The sequence below is a fragment of the Pongo abelii genome, chromosome 15 (genome assembly GCF_028885655.2).
Source record: "Pongo abelii isolate AG06213 chromosome 15, NHGRI_mPonAbe1-v2.0_pri, whole genome shotgun sequence".
In the NCBI taxonomy this organism is placed as follows: domain Eukaryota; kingdom Metazoa; phylum Chordata; class Mammalia; order Primates; family Hominidae; genus Pongo; species Pongo abelii.
In genome coordinates, this window is record NC_072000.2 from 24,794,249 (window position 1) to 24,812,009 (window position 17,761).

A 17,761-nucleotide genomic window follows, 5' to 3' on the forward strand; every position below is an offset into this window, starting at 1 on the left:
TGTAGATACACCACATTTTATCTATCCATTCATCAGTTGCAGGACACTTGGGTTTTCACTTTCTGGCTATTGTAAAAAATGTTGCCATGAACATTTGAATATGTTTTGTATGGACATTTCTCTTGGGTATATATATACCTAGGAGATGAACTTCTGGGTCATATGGTAACTTTTCAAGGAATCATCAGACTGTTTCTCACCATGACTGCACTAGTCACTATTTCACATTCCTAAGAATGTACCAAGGTTCCAATTTTTCCACGTTAACCAACAGTTTTTATGTCGTTTTGATGACAGCCATATAATGGGTGTAAATTAGTATCCTGCTTTTTTTTTTTTCTTTTGTGATGGAGTCTCGCTCTGTCACCCAGGCTGGAATGCAGTGGTGCAAACTTGGCTCACTGCAACCTCTGTCTCCCAGGTTCAAGCGATTCTTGTGCCTCAGCCTCCCAAGTAGCTGGGACTTCAGGTATGCACCACCACGCCCAGCTAATTTTTATATTTCTTAGTAGAGACGGGGTTTCACCATGTTGGCCAGGCTGGTCTTGAACTCCTGACCTCAAGGGATCCGCCCCTACTTGGCCTCCTGAAGTGCTGGGATTACAGGCATTAGCCACCAGGCCCGGCCCTCACCGTAGTTTTGATTTCATTTCTCTGATGGCCAATGATGCTGAGCATCATTTCATATGTTTACTGACAACTGTATGCCTCTTGGAGAAATGCCTGTTCAGATCCTCTGCCATTTTGTAGCTGAGGTGTTGCTTTATTATTGAGCTGTAAGAGTTTTTATATTCTAGACACAAGTCCCTTACGAGGATCTGCAGACATTTTCTCCCATTCTGTGCATTTTATTTTCACTTTCTTGATAGTGTCCTTTGAAGCATGAAAGTTTCTAATTTTGAAGTGGTACAATTTATCTATTTTCTTTTTTATTTTGGAGACAGAGTCTCACTCTATTCCCCAGGCTGGAGTGCAGTGGCACAATCTCGGCTCACTGCAACCTCCGCCTCCTGGGTTCAAGCAATTCTCGTGCTTCAGCATCCCAAGTAGTTGGGACTCCAGGCAACTGCCCCATTCCCAGCTAATTTTTGTATTTTTAGTAGAGACTAGGTTTTGCCATGTTGGCCAGGCTGGTCTTGAACTCCTAACCTCAAGTGATCCGCCTGCCTTGGCCTCCCAAAATGCTAGGATCACAGGTGTGAGCCACTGTGCTTGGCCTATCTATTTTCTTGTGCTTTTGGTGTCATATCTAAGAAGGTTCTGCCTAATTCAAGGTCACTCAGATTTACTTTATACTTCTTCTACAAGGGTTTCATAGCTTTAGCTGTCACAGTTAGGTCTATGATTCATTTTCAATTAATTTTTTTGTATGGTCTGAGGACTAACCCAACTTCATTCTTTTACATTGAATATCTAGTTATTACAACACCATTTGTTGAAAAGACTATTCATTTCTCATTGAATTATCTTGACATCCCTGTCAAAAATAAAATGACCATAAATGTGAGGATTTATTTCTGAATTTTCACGTTTATTCCACTCCTCTATATGCCTATCCTTAGGCCAGTACCATGATGTTTTGATTACTATAGCTTTGTAGTAAGTTTTGAAATCAAGATGTGTGAGTTCTCCAACCATCAGATACTCTTCAATAGCTCTATAAAGCGAAAAGACTGGTCACTCTGAGCTATAATTCTGACTTCCCCTATAAAGTCAAGATAAATGCATACATAAGACTCTTCCACATTTTTAAGGCTTATGCTTGTTAATAAGGATATATGATAGCAATTGAGTGTTCTGTTGTATTTCTCTACCACAACAAAATATATTATGCAAAGAAGTCACTACATAGAAATTATATGCCTTTTCTCATTGATTTTCAGTAAGAAATGTTTTCCTTCAGGTTGGTAAAAAGTTTTATCATTAGTTCTCATTGATAGTGAAATAGTAATGGCAGTTAAAACTGCTAGTCCCTTTGTATGAATCAAGGTAGTGGTGCCAAACTACTTCTCCATTACTACACACTCAGGAAAAAAGGCCAGTTTCACTTAAAAGTCCTTGATGAAGTAAAAATGATTACCATTATAAAATCCCAAACCCTTGCATTTGTCTTTTAATATTCTATGTAAAGAAATACGAAGTATAAATAAAGCACTTCTGTGTGCAGTGAATTTATGATGGTTGGCTAAGTAAAAGCACTTGAATACGTATTTCAGTAGCAAGCTAAACTAGCCATTTGAAGACCTGCATTAGCCAGGCACGGTAGTAGGCACCTGTAATACCAGCTACTCAGGAGGCTGAGGCAGGAGAATCTCTTGAACCTGGGAGGCGGAGGTTGCAGTAAGCCGAGATTGCATCACTGCACTCCAGCCTGGGCGACAGTGAGACTGTCTCAAAGAAAGAAAAAGAAAAAAAAAAAAAAAAAAAGATAAACAATGAACAGATTTAACCGAAGAGATCTCAACCTTACTGAATAGGAATTTCAGAAACAAAAGACATCACTAAGGAAATGCAGGGACCAAAATGATCAAATAATGCACTATCCTAGGACTGAAGAATGTGAGCTTGAGACTAAAAGGATTTCCCCAAAAGAGACATATCAAAGCACATTGTGGTGCAATTTCAAAACAGAAGGGATGATTCTAAATTTCAGAGAGAACAGGCTATGTATGTATACTGGAAATAGAATCATATCAGCCTTCTCAAAAGTAACACTGAAAGCTTTGAAGCCAAATAATGGCTTCAAAATTCTGAGGAGAAAATGATTTTCAACACAGAATTTTATACCTACTGCATTAACAAAGCCAATAGAGCTGACTTTGGTTAACTATATTATTAACCAAAAGTGAGGGCAAACTAACACTTTAAGACACGCAAGGGCTGAAGACATTTATATTCTATGCATCCTTTTTTTTTTTTTTTTTTTGCATGGGGTTACAGTGGAGCTAGTGGTGAGCTTTTTATTTATTCTTTTTTTGAGACACAGTCTCACTCTGTTGCCCAGGTTGGAGTACAATGGCACGATCTCAGCTCACTGTGGCCTCTGCCTCCTGGGTTCAAGCGATTCTCGTGCCTCAGCCTCCTAAGTAGCTGGCATTACAGGAATGTGGCACCATGCCCGGTTAATTTCTGTATTTTTAGTAGAGACAGGGTTTCGCCATGTCGGCCAGGGTGGTCTTGAGCTCCTGGCCTTAAGTGATCTGCCCACCTCAGCCTCCCAAAATGCTGATATTACAGGCGTGAATGAACCACTGCGCCTGGCCCATCTTTTCTTAGGAAGTTCTTAGAGAAAATGTGCTAAAGAAAAAACAAAGCAGAGGCTCTTGGATATAGGGGATCCAATGTTGGAAAGTCCAGAGGTTCAACAGGCCTAAAAAGTAACCTATACAGATGGAGCAGGATAATGTAGGGGGTGGAGGTGGGGAGTGAGGTTGCTTTTAAGCAAGAGAATAAAATTCTGAGTGTGAGAAATTTAGAATAAAAGATTGGTAACAGGATAATGTGGGGGGTGGAAGTAGGGAGTGAGGTTGCTCTTAAGAAACAGAAGAAAATTCTATGAGTGTGAGAAATTTAGAATAAAAGATTGGTAACATTATAATAGACTTATTGGAAAAAATTAATGCTAGGGAGATTTTTTTTTAAAAGAAAAATTGAGGAAATCATTAATGCCAGGAAAAAAAAAAACTGTAGAAAAAAAGGAAAGTTAATCATACTTTATTACTTCACCCAGCAGTGAAAACATCTATATGAACATAAACAATGTAAATAGTAACTACTGATTTTACTAAAAATTGTGGGGAAAAGTTATGAAGAAGGATGGATGTGTGATAAAGCAAGTATAACAAAATGTTAACTGTGTGGGGTGGTGGGTATATAGGGTTTACTTAAAATTCTTTCAACTTTTCTGTCTTTAAAATTTTTCATATCAATGTGTCAGGAGAAAAATGTTAAGGTATCAGGAGGTAGGGAAGTTGGAATGAGTGTGATGATACAAAGAAGTTAAATTCAGATCTACCATAAGTTAATAACTGTTAAAAATTCACAAATCAAGAAATAGCAGTATATATAGATATTATTTAGAAATATGAAAGAAACAAAAAACTCAAAGTGGTTGCCTCTGGGACAGGTGACTTTTTGTTTTAAGGCTTTTATCAGAACTATGATTTTTAAAAAACTATCTATTGCTGATTAAAATAATTTTGAAAGTGAGAGTTAAATAAAATATAAAACAGGTGGCAAAGAATCTGCAAAAATTGTGAAGGTGGTATCTGGATGATAAAAGTTGGAGAAATAGTGCAGCAGCAGAACAACTATCTTCCTTTGAACCAAACGGATACTGCCTTAAAAAAAGAAAGTATTTTTGCAGTCTGGTTGTAGCTAAATACCCATATAATCAGTTACCACTGTTCACTGAGTGACTACTATATGCCAGGCACTGTAGTTGTTAATAGGGATAAAAATTAAATATAAAAAGTAGAGATCTAGGGCTGGGTGTGATATCAGGCTCATACCTGTAATCCCAGCACTTTGGGAGGCTGAGGTGTGTGGATTGCTTGAGGTCAGGAGTTAGACACCAGCCTGGCCAATATGGTGAAACCCCATCTCTACGAAAAATACAACAATTAGCCGAGCATGGTGGCACACACTTGTAATCTCAACTACTCAGGAGGCTGAGACACGAGAATTGCTTGACCCCGGGAGGCAGAGGTTGCAGTGAGCTGAGAATGTTTCACTGCATTCCAGCCTGGGTGGCACAGTGAGACTGTCTCAAAAAAAGAAAAAAGGAAAAAAAAAAAGGTAGAGAACTAGACTATAAAAGCTGAGTAAGCAATATTTAAAAAAAATCTCAATCCATCTGGGCATTTATTTCCATCTAACCCTCCTTACTCAGCATTATTAAAAAGTTTCTTGGCCAGGTGCAGTGACTTACGCCTGCAATCTCAGCACTTTGGGATGCCGAGGTGGGCGGATTGCTTGAGCCCATGAGTTTGAGACCAGCCTGGGACAACATGGTGGAACCCTGTCTCCACAAAAAATACAATAAAATTAAAAATAATAATAATAATAAAAATTGGTCAAGTGTTGTAGCATGCACCTGTGGTCCTAGCTACTCAGGAGGCTGAGGTGGGAAGATCACCTGAGGCTGGGTTGGTTGAGGCTGCAGTGAGCAGTGATTGTGCCATTGCAATCCAGCCTCAGCCAGAGTGAAACTCAAAAAACAAACAAACAAACAAAACCTTTCTCTATCCCACTCCAGAGATAAAGGAGCTATTAAGAGCTGAGCGTGAGTGGAAGTAATCCACTGCCTGACTGAAATAACAGGAAGTGCCTATACAGCTGGCTCTCCTTATCTGTGGATTCAACTGTGCACTGAAAATTAAAATGGCCAAACATTTTTCTGTCATTACCCCCTAAAAAATAAGTATAACTATTATTTACATAGCACTTACACTGTATTAGGTATTATAAGTAATCTAGAAATAAAAAATAATGAGAGGATATACATAGGCTATGCAAATATGATGCCATTTTGTTATCAGGGACTTGAGCATCCTTTGATTTAGGTATCTAGGTATGTCCTGGAACAAATCCCTGACAGATACTGATGGAAGACTGAATTTTTTTTTTTTTTTTAAAGAAATGGGCTCTCACTATGTTGCCCAGGCTGGTCTTGACTCCTGGACTCAAGCAATCCTTCCACCTCAGCCTCTGGAGTAGCTGGGATTACACAGGCGTAAGCTACTACGTATTTTTTAAAATCCTTCCTGAGCCACAGAACATAGCTGTTGAATCTTAATAGAACAACCCAGAACAAGAAACTAAGCCACCATAAAAATCTGCAAAGAGCCAGAAAGCTCCACTCAAGAGAAGCACTGACACTTTAATTCATTAGTTTCTTCAAAGGCATAAAATTTCTTTGGGGTCAGCCTTCCACTACCCCAATCCTGACAGTTGGTGTAGGCTCACATGAATGTGAGTATTCCTTCTGAAAACAAATATTTTTGACATTTTATGGAATTCTTCAAGATAAAAGGCAGATGAAGTCAAGGTCCACTCATATCAGAATGTCCCAACAGGTAGGTCTCAAATGATATATAGATACGCCTGGATATTGTACCACTCAGCCCTCAAGGCAGCTGGAACCCTGGGATGATGGTAGATAACCTCTTTTGTTTCTCCCAATGAGCAGCACTAATCATATTACTTGGTTAAAAATAATCGTAATCATGAAAAGGCTGGCAATCCCTGAAGAAGGATCTAGTAGGCATAAGAGGACAAAGAAGCATGCAGCCCATTTCCATGAACCACCACTACCACCTGGGATATTCTAATAATACAGAGAAGGTGCTGCAAATCCTTTCTGCTCTTAGCAGCTCTCACTTAAAAAATAAGAGCCAAGACTGGATCTAGACTCAAACTTCCAGGAGTCATAAAACAGTAGTATGTTCTAGTCACTGTAAAAGGTCTCCTGTTGATTTCTGACTGACTCCATTTTCCCATCTCTAAAATGACACAATTTACTTAGATACAAGGCTTAATATTTTTGAAATTTCTATTCAGTTAAAAGTACATGATAACTGCAATTGTTTTTAGGACGTAAGTTATGAAAATTATAATTAAAAAATATTTTATTTGCAATAGCCTCAAAATATGTACCTAACTGAAAATTAACTTGCAGATAGGTAAGGTTAATTCCTACTCTTATTTTTAAAAAAGGGAAGAAAAAGGTTAGTAGCTTATCAGTTCTCTACAACCCTGTGTACTTGTATTTGGAGTGCTGGAACTACCAGGTTCAACCACCACAGCTTTTAAGGGCTTATAATCAAGAGTATTTAAAATTAAAAAGTGGGTGTGGAGCCCAAATCATTTTTTAGTTAATTTTAGTCATAACAGTTTTTTTTTTTTTCTTTAGATGGAAGCTGAAAGCAAAAGGCTTGGGATTTATTTATTTATTTATTTTTTAAAGACGGGGTCTCATCCAGGCTGGAGTGCAGTGACGCAATCACAACTCACTGCAGCCTCAAACTCCTGGGCTCAAGGGATCCTTCTGCCTCAGCATCACAAGTAGCTAGGACTATAGGCACACACCACCATGCCTGGCTAATTTCTTTGCTTTTTCTTTTTTTGTAGAGACGGGGGTCTCATCATCTTGCCCAGGCTCGTCAACTCCTGGCCTCATGTGCTGGGATTACAGGCATGAGTCACGGTGCCCAGCCAGGTTTGGAATTTTTACCATTAACTTCAACTTATTCTATTTCAATCCCAGTTTTCTTATTAAAAAAAGGAAAAGGTGTAAAAGAGAAAAAAGTTAAACAACACACCTATATATCCCACTATCTTTCTGCTATATCCAGGAGGATAAGCAACTAGATTTAACCCAGAAAACTACTATCTCTGATTAAGTATATCAGAATGAAAGCACTGTAGGCTGAAAAGACTGCATACACAAAGAACTTCTACAGGTGGGTTCCGGACACATTAACACAAAAGCAGAAAGTCTTATTCAAGTAAGTTTTTCATAATAGCCACAGGTTTTGCTAACTGGTACATTTTTACATAGATTTGGCTCATAACTTTACACCATCAGTGTCTTATCAATATCTAACATTCTCCCAAGATGATGTCATTAAGGTAGTAAGAGGGCCAACATAAACTTTAATGATTTTTGAGATACAAAAAAAATGGTGGGTGGGAAATAACTTTCATGGATTTAAAGACTATCACTTTTATTAGGTTTGCCAACCTGTCTTCAGGCCACAGTTAATTTGTCATGTAGAGGAATTTAGAGCTACAGATTAGTTTTCATGAATGGTACAGAGAGAATGAAATTATTTGATGAATCTGAATCACTGGGACTAGAAACAATTTTCATACCAAAGGTTCACAGTTTCAGGGTTTATGGGTAGAAGAGGGTTTCGAATTTTTAGTACTTACTGATCATTAGAAAGTATCAAGGTTTTAAAATGTTTTTCTAACATCGATTATGTTTGAATAATATGACACTGAGAGAAGCTGCAAAAAATCATTTGGTAGAAATTAATCAAAAAATTTAAAAAAATAAAATGTTCAGTATTCATCTAGCATTTAGTTATTTTTGCTTTTCATAAAATGCAACAGAGAATCAATTTTATTTTCAATTATCTAATGTATTTAGCCTCAAAAGATGAAACATGCACAAGCAGCTTTAATATGAATGGCAAGGAAACGACCAATTTTAATAGCTTGGTTTTAGTAGATGATCAGTTTGAAAGATAATTTACAATGCTGAAATGAGAACTGATCATTTTTCTCAAAACGTTCTTCAGGTTACAAAAAAATCTTTATTAGCTGTATCTTCCCTTGATGACAGGGTTCAGGGGCAAGACTCAAGCTAGCCAACTCAGACTGCATCACAGAATGCAACCAAATGTTTGCTCAATTAGTAAGTTAACATCATAAAAATAAGTTTTAACTGTGGACGTTTTTAAAGCAGCAAAACTGCCGAATCTTTAAAAAACTGGGAACTGCCACAGCTCTTTTAATGAACACGTGCCTCGGATACGCTACCAAGGAACTAATAAGGTTTTAGGCATCGTTTTGTTTTGTTTTGGTATTACTAACGTCTGCAGGCTTTCAGCGTTAGGTCCCTCTCTGTAACCCACAGCAGGGCCTAGAACATGAGGCGTTGCGCGTGAGCAGTATTTCTTTTTTTAACTCCAGCAAAAGCCCCGCAAACGATAAACGCTAAGAACCCGATTGACATCCTCCTTGCCCTTATATCTCTCCTTTACGAAGACGGTTATAATCCTGGCGGGACCAGGGGTGGAATATTGTGGTTCTGGAGGGACAGAGCGAGTGCGTGGGTGCGTGAGAACACGACAGGAGGGAGCAGCAAGACGTGACCACGGAGTAGGAGGGAAGGATGTTGCCTCTTCTAGGGCGGGAAGGGACTGCGAGAAGTACTGCTATGCATGACCAAGGCTGGCACGCGGGGAAGATGGTGATGGCCGCAGGACAGGGTGAATGCGGGGGATTCCCTGTTACGGGGCAGCGTTCGTGGCCGCCTCCAGTGAATGATTCGGGAGCAACGAAAAGGGTGAGGCACAGAACCCGGGAATTCCTGACCGAAAGAGAAAAAAGGGCGCCGAGAAACAGGGTTATTATGGGATGGCTGAGGGGGCTCCCTAGGAAAAATTACAGGATCTTCCTCACCCGCCAATTGCTGTACAGTCTCTTCACTCGCCGATAATAAGCGTCTTTGTCCAGAGTCACAGCCATAGCCCCGGACGCCGCTTCTCCTCGGGTTCCGAGAATCACGCGAGGTCCCGGCTCCGCCACCCGCTCTCGGCCCAGGAATCCCGCACTCTCCCAATGACCCGGAAGTATCGACCTCAAAGATGCCCTTTCCGCTTCCGGGTCCCGACAGCGTTAGGGTTTTTTTTTTTTTTTTTTTTTTTTTTTTTATTCCAATCCTTTTTCGGATGGACGGGGGAAAGAGAGAAAGAAAAACGGGGGAAAATCAACAAAATGTGCGATGCAAAGAGTCGATTTTCGCGGGGTTTTCTTGTCAACTTCGCCACTGCCGCACGCGAATCGACGTCGTCACGTGACGCTCTGCCTCCGCCCTTATTAACTCTCAGCTCAGCGGCGCTTTCCAGGACCTCAGACTTTGCCGAGGCGGCAGTCCCTAGGCGAAGCGAAGTAGGCGGTGCCTGCCCCGCCCCACCAGAGCTGCCGCGCGCGGGTGTAATAGCTCCACCCCATCTGCAAAGGAAGGGGGAGCGGAAAGAGCGGGATCTAGCGTGGGATAAAAGTGGGACTACTACAGTGTAACTGGGCATGCGCCCCTCCTAGAAATGATGGGACTGCAAAAGCCTTTAACTGCTCCAGGACTGGAGGGATCCTCGGTGCCAGGATGCTGGGTCAAGCGCTCCGCGGGGACGGAGAACTCATACCAGGGGAATGGAGCCCAGCCTCGTGATAAACTACGACCCAAGCTAGGGGAGGAACCTAGCTTTCGAAAGGAAAAAATAATATGCGCAAGCTTTCACTGAGCAGTAGGATGGTCTAAGTCAGAGGAAACAGATGACTTGAGGGGCTCTACAAACTTTTAGTTCCTTCCCACAACCCCACCCCCTGAGCCCAAGTCGTGGCAGCATCCTTCCAGTCGGCCAGTCCCCTTGCTGCAGTTCATGAAAACTGGCACTATTCTATGGCTTCCCCCAAATAACCGTTACTTCAGTTAATTACAAACAAAACATAAATGGTTCCTGATGACATTCTTGCTCCCTGTCTCTTCTAAAAACTTGGGAGTTTGAATCCAGAAGTTTGCCTACCTACCATTTACCTTACATAATTCCCTTGCCTTTAGCCAGCTGGACAGTCTACATTTATATATACCCTTTAGAGGAGTACAGATGACTTGTCTGCTCTAAGGCAATTTAGTATGGATAGTATTGAACTTAAGGAAAGTGGTGCTGAAATTACCCACCATTAACAACTCAAAATCAATACACTGGGTTTGAGCAAACATAGAACAAAGGAAGAGTGGAAAAGGATTAACTTAAATTTATTAATGCCAAGGGGAAGGAAGGTAACAGTTCCTGACCCTCCAGCTGTATCCACAGTTCGGCCAGGAACAGGCTCTGCCAGAGGCTAGGGCCAGCGCTACGTAGTCTGTGGTTAATGGAGGTGACTAGGGAGGGGTGAGCGCACCAGCTGCTCTAGTCTCCTTTCCTTCCCCAGAAATGAGGAAGTGGTCATGTATTATTTTAGGAGTTCCCCTGCCCACCCAATCCTCTCATAATTGGGAGCAATCAGGTACTTTTTTTTTTTTTTCCTTTTCACCTCCTGGAGTCCTGGACTTCCCCACATCTCCCCTGCCCCTCCCACGTTTCCATAGTCCAAGGGCCAGAGTAAATGAAAATACAGCAGCCGCCCAAGCAATGGGGCCCATGCTGGGGCTTCAGTCATCAGCATCTTCACTGGAGTCTGAGTTAGCTGGCATCATAGGATCATCAATGAGTGAGAAGTCCCTTTCTGAGCTATCATAGCCCTGAGATAAGTCATCATCATCTTCTTCATCCTCATCGTCATCCTCCTCAGGTTGCAGTGGTGGCAACCGCAAGGTAGTACCAGAGGCGGTAGTCGCTGGTGAAGACGGGTAGCCAGGGGCTCTCAAGCCTGGATGGTGATGGTGGTGATGGTGGGGATGGGGGTGGTGGTGGTGGTGATGAAGCATGGTGCTGGAGTCTACATGAGGGGATGATGGTGCACCACCCATCACAAATGGCATAAAAGGCAAAGATGCAGAAGTGGCACTGCTGTGACCCAAAGATGACACAGACTGTAGGCCACTACTGCTGTGTTGGAACGTGTTATGCAGAGATAGAGACCCAGTGCTTCCACCCTGCATGAGGGCCATCATCTTAGAAAGGTCTGGTCGCATCCTACGGGCCCGCTTCTTGCTGCTCTCTGGTGCGATAGGCCCTGGCAAAACCCGGTTGAACACCGTTTCAGTGTGATGACCCTAGGAGGAGGGAATAGAAGATAATAAAAAGAAAGAAAGGGGGAAAAAAGAAAAGAAACCAAAGCCAACGGAGTCCTAGCTTACAATGCTTTTTTACTGAATGTACCTTAGAAGAGGCAAAACAAGCATAGCCATACTAGGCTTGATTGGTGGTAATGGGAAGGAGGAAATGCTGGACTTAGGTGGTTGAAACATTCTGATACTAAAGTTAAGATCAATGATTTTGTACCAAAATTCATATTAACCAGTTTTTGCTTTTTTTCCCCATGACTATATTGTATCTTTACTTCAGTCAACCATTCCACAAATGCTTACCTTTGTTAAGAAGGGGTATGGGTAAGACAATGAATTAGTAAATGCACATTAAAAAAAATCACTTGTGACCGGGCGTGGTGGCTCACGCCTGTAATCCCAGCACTTTGGGAGGCCGAGGCGGGCGGATCACGAGGTCAGGAGATCGAGAACATCCTGGCTAACACGGTGAAACCCCGTCTCTACTAAAAATACAAAAAATTAGCCGGGCGAGGTGGCGAGCGCTTGTAGTCCCACAGCTACTCGGGAGGCTGAGGCAGGAGAATGGCGTGAACCCTGTGGGGCAGAGCCTGCAGTGAGCTGAGATCGTGCCACTGCACTCCAGCCTGGGCAACAGCGAGACTCCGTCTCAAAAAAACAAAACAAAAAAAACACAAAATCACTCGTATCTCCTGATGGCAAGTTGTTCACTTGTTCTTACTATGTGAATTGACATTTACAATGATATCCTCTATTAGCACATCAAAGCAGGGTAAATTCAAGACAGATCACATAAAGACTTCTACATGTCTAGAACACCAAAAAAACTGTCAGAAACTCCTCACTAAATTTAATAAAATAATTTTTGTTCCACATTGATAAAAAACATATAACTGAATTTTAAATGGCTTCTTCTAGATGTTCTAACTAAACATTCTGATTAAGTTCACTGAAGATAGAAGTTATTCCTGCAGGTCCCAGGAATAACGTAGTGCTAGATTCACTGTCAATTCTATATTAAGAATTCTGGGCCAGGCGTGGTGGCTCATGCCTATAATCCCAGCACTTTGGGAGGCTGAGGCAGGCGGATCACTTGAGGTTAGGAGTTCAAGACCACCCTGGCCAACATGGCGAAACTCTGTCTCTACTAAAAATACCAAAATTAGCCGGGAGTCAGCCAGGCATGGTGGCTCACGCCTGTAATCCCAGCACTTTGGGAGGCTGAGGCAGGCGGATCACCTGAGGTCGGGAGTTCAAGACCAGCCTGACCAACATGGAGAAACCCCATCTCTACTAAAAATACAAAAAATTAGCTGGGCATGGTGCCGCATGCCTGTAATTCCAGCTACTGGGGAGGCTGAGGCAGGAAAATCGCTTGCACCCAGGAGGCGGAGATCGCGGTGAGCCGAGATCACGGCATTGTACTCCAGCCTGCACAACAAGAGTGAAATCTGTCTCAAAAAAAAAAAAAAAAAAAAAAAGCTGGGTGTGGTCGTGCATGGCTGGAATCCCAGTTACTCAGGAGGCTGAGGCAGGAGAATCGCTTGAACCCAGGAGGCAGAGGTTGCAGTGAGCTGAGATCATGCCACTGCACTCCAGCCTGGGTGACAGAACGAGACTCTGTCTCAAGCAAAAAAAAAAAAAAAAAAAAAAAAAAGAAAAGAATTCTGTACTAGTCATATTAGGATTTTCTGTGATTTTCTATGATATTTCTTAAGAGTTTCAATTGACTATAAGGGAGTAGCAGAAGTACTTGAGGTAAAAATAGGTAACAGTGAAGGAAAAGCCCTTCTTACAGGCTGCTCTATAATGTTAAATTGAAGACAGAGATGGCATTAGCCTTCTAGCCACCAGCCTTTCCCATATCAACCATTCTGTTTATTGCACTCTTGTTCTCATCAAGGCTAACAGGGAAAACTGAAACATTCTCCCATGGTAACACTTCCATCAATATAAAAATAAGCCTCATAAATCTACATATATTTTATGTTTCAAACTTGTTAAATGCAAAATATTGATAGTTTACTTTAAAATTAATTTTGTTAAAAGATATTCCATGTGGTTATATAGACACATAAATATATGTGTATGCACATAGTCAGCCTTCCATATCCATGGATTCAACCATCTGTGGATTGAAAATATTTGAAAACAATAAGAAACTAAAAAATAACAAGAGAAAATACTACAAATTTTAAAACAATACCGTGTAACAACTATTTACATAGCATTTATATTGTGTTAGGTGTTATAAGTAATCAACAGATTAAAGTATATCAGAGGAAGTGTGTAGGTTACATGGAAATACTACATTTTTATTATTTATTTATTTATTTATTTATTTCTGAGATAGGGTCTCACACTCTATTGCCCAGGCTGGAGTGCAGTGACATGATCATGGGTCACTGTAGTCTCAGCCTCTGGGCTCAAGTGATCCTCCTGCCTCAGCTTCCACATAGCTGATACTAGAGGACTGCACCACCATGCCCAGCTAATTTTTTGTAGAGATAAGGTCCCACTGGGGTCCCCAGGCTGGTCTTGAACTCCTGGGCACAAGTGATCCTCTTGCCTCAGCCTCCCAAAGTGCTGGGATTACAGGTAAGAGCCACCACACCTGGCCCTACACCATTTTATATATAAAGGACTCGAGCGTCCATGGATTTTGATATCTGCAGGGGTCCTGGAACCAATCCCTCACAGATACCAAGGGATGACTATATGTGTATAAAGATTTCTATAGAAGATCAAATGGGGGAATAATTAGATAAGGCAAGTATACACAAGTGCTAATCCATTTTAAATGACTCTATGTCATTTAAAACAATGATTTACATATGCTTTAAAAATACAACTATTGATCAGGCGCTGTGGCTCACGCCTGTAATCCCAACACTTTGGGAGGCTGAGGCGGGTGGATCACAAGGTCAGTAGTTCGAGACCAGCCTGACCAACATGGTGAAACCCCGTCTTTACTAAAAATACAGAAATTAGCTGGGCATGGTGGCATGCACCTGTAATCCCAGCTACTCGGGAGGCTGAGGCAGGAGAATCACTTGAACCTGGGAGGTGAAGGTTGCAGTGAGCTGAGATCAGTCCATTGCACTCCAGCCTGGGCAACACTGCGAGACTCCGTCTCAAAAAAACAAACAAACAAACAAACAAACAAAATTACAACTATTGGCCGGGCACAGTGGCTCATGCCTGTAATCCCAGTACTTTGGGAGGCTGAGGCAGGTGGATCACCTGAGGTCGGGAGTTTGAGAACAGTCTGGCCAACATGGCAAAACCTTGTTTCTATTAAAAATACAAAAATTAGCCGGGTATGGTAGCATGCACCAGTGGTCCCAGCTACTTGGGAGGCTGAGGCAAGAGAATCACTTGAACCGGGGATGCAGAGGTTGCCGTGAGCTGAGATTGTGCCACTGCGCTCCAGCCTGGGTGACAGGGCAAGACTCTGTCTCAAAAAAATAAAAGATTAAAAAAAAAAAAAAACAACTATTGCAGAAAGTAAGGTAAGCATAGCCAAGAGAAACTTTTGCAGTTGTAATTTGGTGGAAAGAATAAACTGTGGGTACTTAATCCACCAAATGGACTATTATCCATCATAAAAGTATAAGTAAATTTGAAAATATAGAATAACTTAATGGACAAATTTATTATAAATTACAAAACATAGTTTCCTCTGCTTTTTCCATTACTGACATATTATTAGTGATTCTCAACCTTTATATATTGGGAAATCTCATGACTATTTTCCTTAGTAGACCTCTCCAAACACTTCTAAAATATATAGAATTAGAAAACTTAAGGCCGAGTGCGGTGGCTCAAGCCTGTAATCCCAGTACTTCAGAAGGCCAAGGCGGGTGGATTACTTGAGGCCAGGAGTTCCAGAGCAGCCTGGCCGACGTGGTGAAACCTCGTCCCTACTAAAAATACAAAGAATTAGCCTGGCCTGGTGGTGCATGCTTGCAATCCCAGCTACTTGAGAGGCTGGGCAGGAGAATGGCTTGAACCAGGGGAGGGAGAAGTTGCAGTGAGCTGAGATGGTGCCACTGCACTCCAGCTTGGGTGACAGAGTGAGACCATGTCTCAAAAAAACAGAAAACTTAAGAAATTGCTTTAAAACTCTCACTTTTCAGGCTGTAAAAACTGAAAAGGTTAAAGGATTTGTCCAAAATCCCTTAGTTATTCAATAGAAGAACAGAGTAAGATCTGAATGTTCTCTCTAACCCATCTTACTAATTCTTAAATTTTCATATGCGTCAAATACTAAAGTTAGTTTTTAGAATGTTATGCTCTCCTAGAGATGAAGATACCACAGGACTGCAAAAATACTGATAAAAATATTCTGGGCCAGGTGCAGTGGCTCAGGCCTGTAATCCCAACACTTTGGGAGGCCGAGGCGGGTAGATCACGAGGTCAGGAGTTCAAGACCAGCCTGGCCAAGATGGTGAAACCTCATCTTTACTAAAAATACAAAAATTAGCCAGGCGCGGTGGCAGGTGCCTGTAATCCCAGCTACTCAGGAGGCTGACGCAGAATTGCTTGAACCCGGCGGGTGGAGGTTGCAGTAGGCCGAGATTGCGCCACTGCATGACAGCAGAGTGAGACTCCATCTCAAAAAAAAAAAAAACCCCCCAGAAAACTCCGGTTTCCTTATTGGTGAACTCAAGATAATTCTTCGCACAAACAAACATAGGAAAGAAGATAAATAACATTAGTCACAATCATCATTGAAAGCCTTGTAATCTCACATCTAGTGTGGGAACAGAGTGGTAATGCTGCAATTTCTCTCACCTTTTTCCCATTTCTAGAGTTAGCTGTCTGTACTGGTTCCATTCCCAAACAGTTCAATTCTGCCTTATTATTTTTTTTACATCTTTGCCACTTCTGTTTTCTGCGATCTTCCATATACTGCAATAGAAAAAATCAGTTATCCTAGAGGAACAGAAATCTTCTCTGGAGTAATTATTAAAGTACTAGTGTCTTTTGTTTGATAATAAACACTTATTACATAGATAAAGGATTCATCCTAGTGGAAAACTGCCATTAAGTGGGATCTCTCCAAAAAATATTAGGTGGTTTATATAATAGTTCAATAGTAAATATTTGCCTAGCACTTAAAGTACTTCAACATTATTTTATTTTGGGCATCACAACAATTGTGAGGTTGGAAGACTGGGTATTATTAATTATTACCCTTATCTTGCAGATACAGAAACGATGATACAGTATGTCATGCTTTCTCTTTCTCATGCAGCTTAAATACCAAAGGAATGACTTTAAATCTTGCTGGATGGGACTGCCACTCACCGCTAGAAATCGGGGATCAACAGCAAACTCTGGATGACCCTGTAACCACATCTCCAGTTCAGCCCGGCGAGGGGCATCCTCACCCACCAGCAAAGTACCATCCACCTTATTGATGACAGGGATCCGGGTCTCCAGGTCCACATCAAGGTGATTAGGCTCTTCCATGCACTCCACCTCCAGCTGCAAACCCAGAATCCACCCCCATGAGCACATACTCTTCTTTGGGGGAGGGAGGGAGGGGGAGCAGAGCCCATGGCAGTCATGAAATGACTTTAGTATTTTCCATTCCCTCAATCCCACTGCCTTCATCAATTATTGGGAATAAAAAGACAATCTGATCATCAGGTTAAAGACTTTCTTTGCCACTCACCTCTACTAGCTTCTTTCTGTTCCCCTTCTTCTTATGAAACAGTGGATGTCCATCTCCCATTACTCCATTTGCCATCAACTTGTGCTTCTGGAATGTTAACTTCAATCCTTCCTCCTAGGAAGACAACCCACCCACCTAAGACATCATATGGTACATGTTTTTTCAAAGTAAAGATTAAGCTTTGAGGGATGTGGGCTATAGGTCATCCTCTTGCCCAATGATGGTGAGAAGGAAGGCCATCTGACTAAAGGGTAAAATTAGAAATACAAGAAAACATACACACTTTTTCCTTAGAAAGATTTCACTTCTTCACCTAGTGCCCCTCAGCATTTATGAGAAAGAGTTTATTTCAACAACACCCAATTTAGGGTAAAACTCCCTACCTGGTGTCTCCGTATTAGCATGGCAACTCATCACAGGGGCAAAATCCTGCTACTCCTAAGCATACTAATTTAAGAAACTTTTGTTGAATATTCATAGGATTAATAATCAATACGGTTCAATAAGGAAAACAACCAGGAAAAATGACTCTTCCTAAATGGATCTTTGTAAGCTCT

General features: G+C 41.5%; 2 protein-coding genes and 1 non-coding gene across 27 annotated transcripts in view; all 3 read right to left on the reverse strand.

The window, feature by feature from the left end:
* Positions 1–9,346, reverse strand: part of SUPT16H (SPT16 homolog, facilitates chromatin remodeling subunit) — a 32,207-nt gene extending 22,861 nt beyond the window's left edge. Inside the window, exon 1 of the mRNA XM_063715498.1 lies at positions 9,193–9,346. Within this exon, the coding sequence (XP_063571568.1) occupies positions 9,193–9,258 (66 nt within the window). The 5' untranslated portion in view covers positions 9,259–9,346. The remainder of the gene's footprint in view (positions 1–9,192) is intronic.
* CHD8 (chromodomain helicase DNA binding protein 8) overlaps positions 9,193–17,761 on the reverse strand; it is a 70,837-nt gene continuing 62,268 nt past the window's right edge. For 22 of the 25 annotated variants that reach the window (XM_063715478.1, XM_063715472.1, XM_063715496.1 and 19 more), the window contains 4 exons: positions 17,205–17,318; positions 16,835–17,014; positions 16,319–16,435; positions 9,193–11,509 (listed from right to left, as the gene is read on the reverse strand). In XM_063715478.1, coding sequence (XP_063571548.1) covers positions 10,946–11,509; positions 16,319–16,435; positions 16,835–17,014; positions 17,205–17,318 — 975 coding nt within the window. In that variant the 3' untranslated portion in view covers positions 9,193–10,945. The remainder of the gene's footprint in view (positions 11,510–16,318; positions 16,436–16,834; positions 17,015–17,204; positions 17,319–17,761) is intronic. The other 3 variants (XM_063715481.1, XM_063715482.1, XM_063715494.1) reach the window with 1 other exon arrangement.
* Positions 17,523–17,626, reverse strand: LOC134760158 (small nucleolar RNA U6-53/MBII-28). Its single transcript, XR_010137088.1, has one exon. It is a non-coding gene; the product is annotated as a small nucleolar RNA U6-53/MBII-28 (small nucleolar RNA).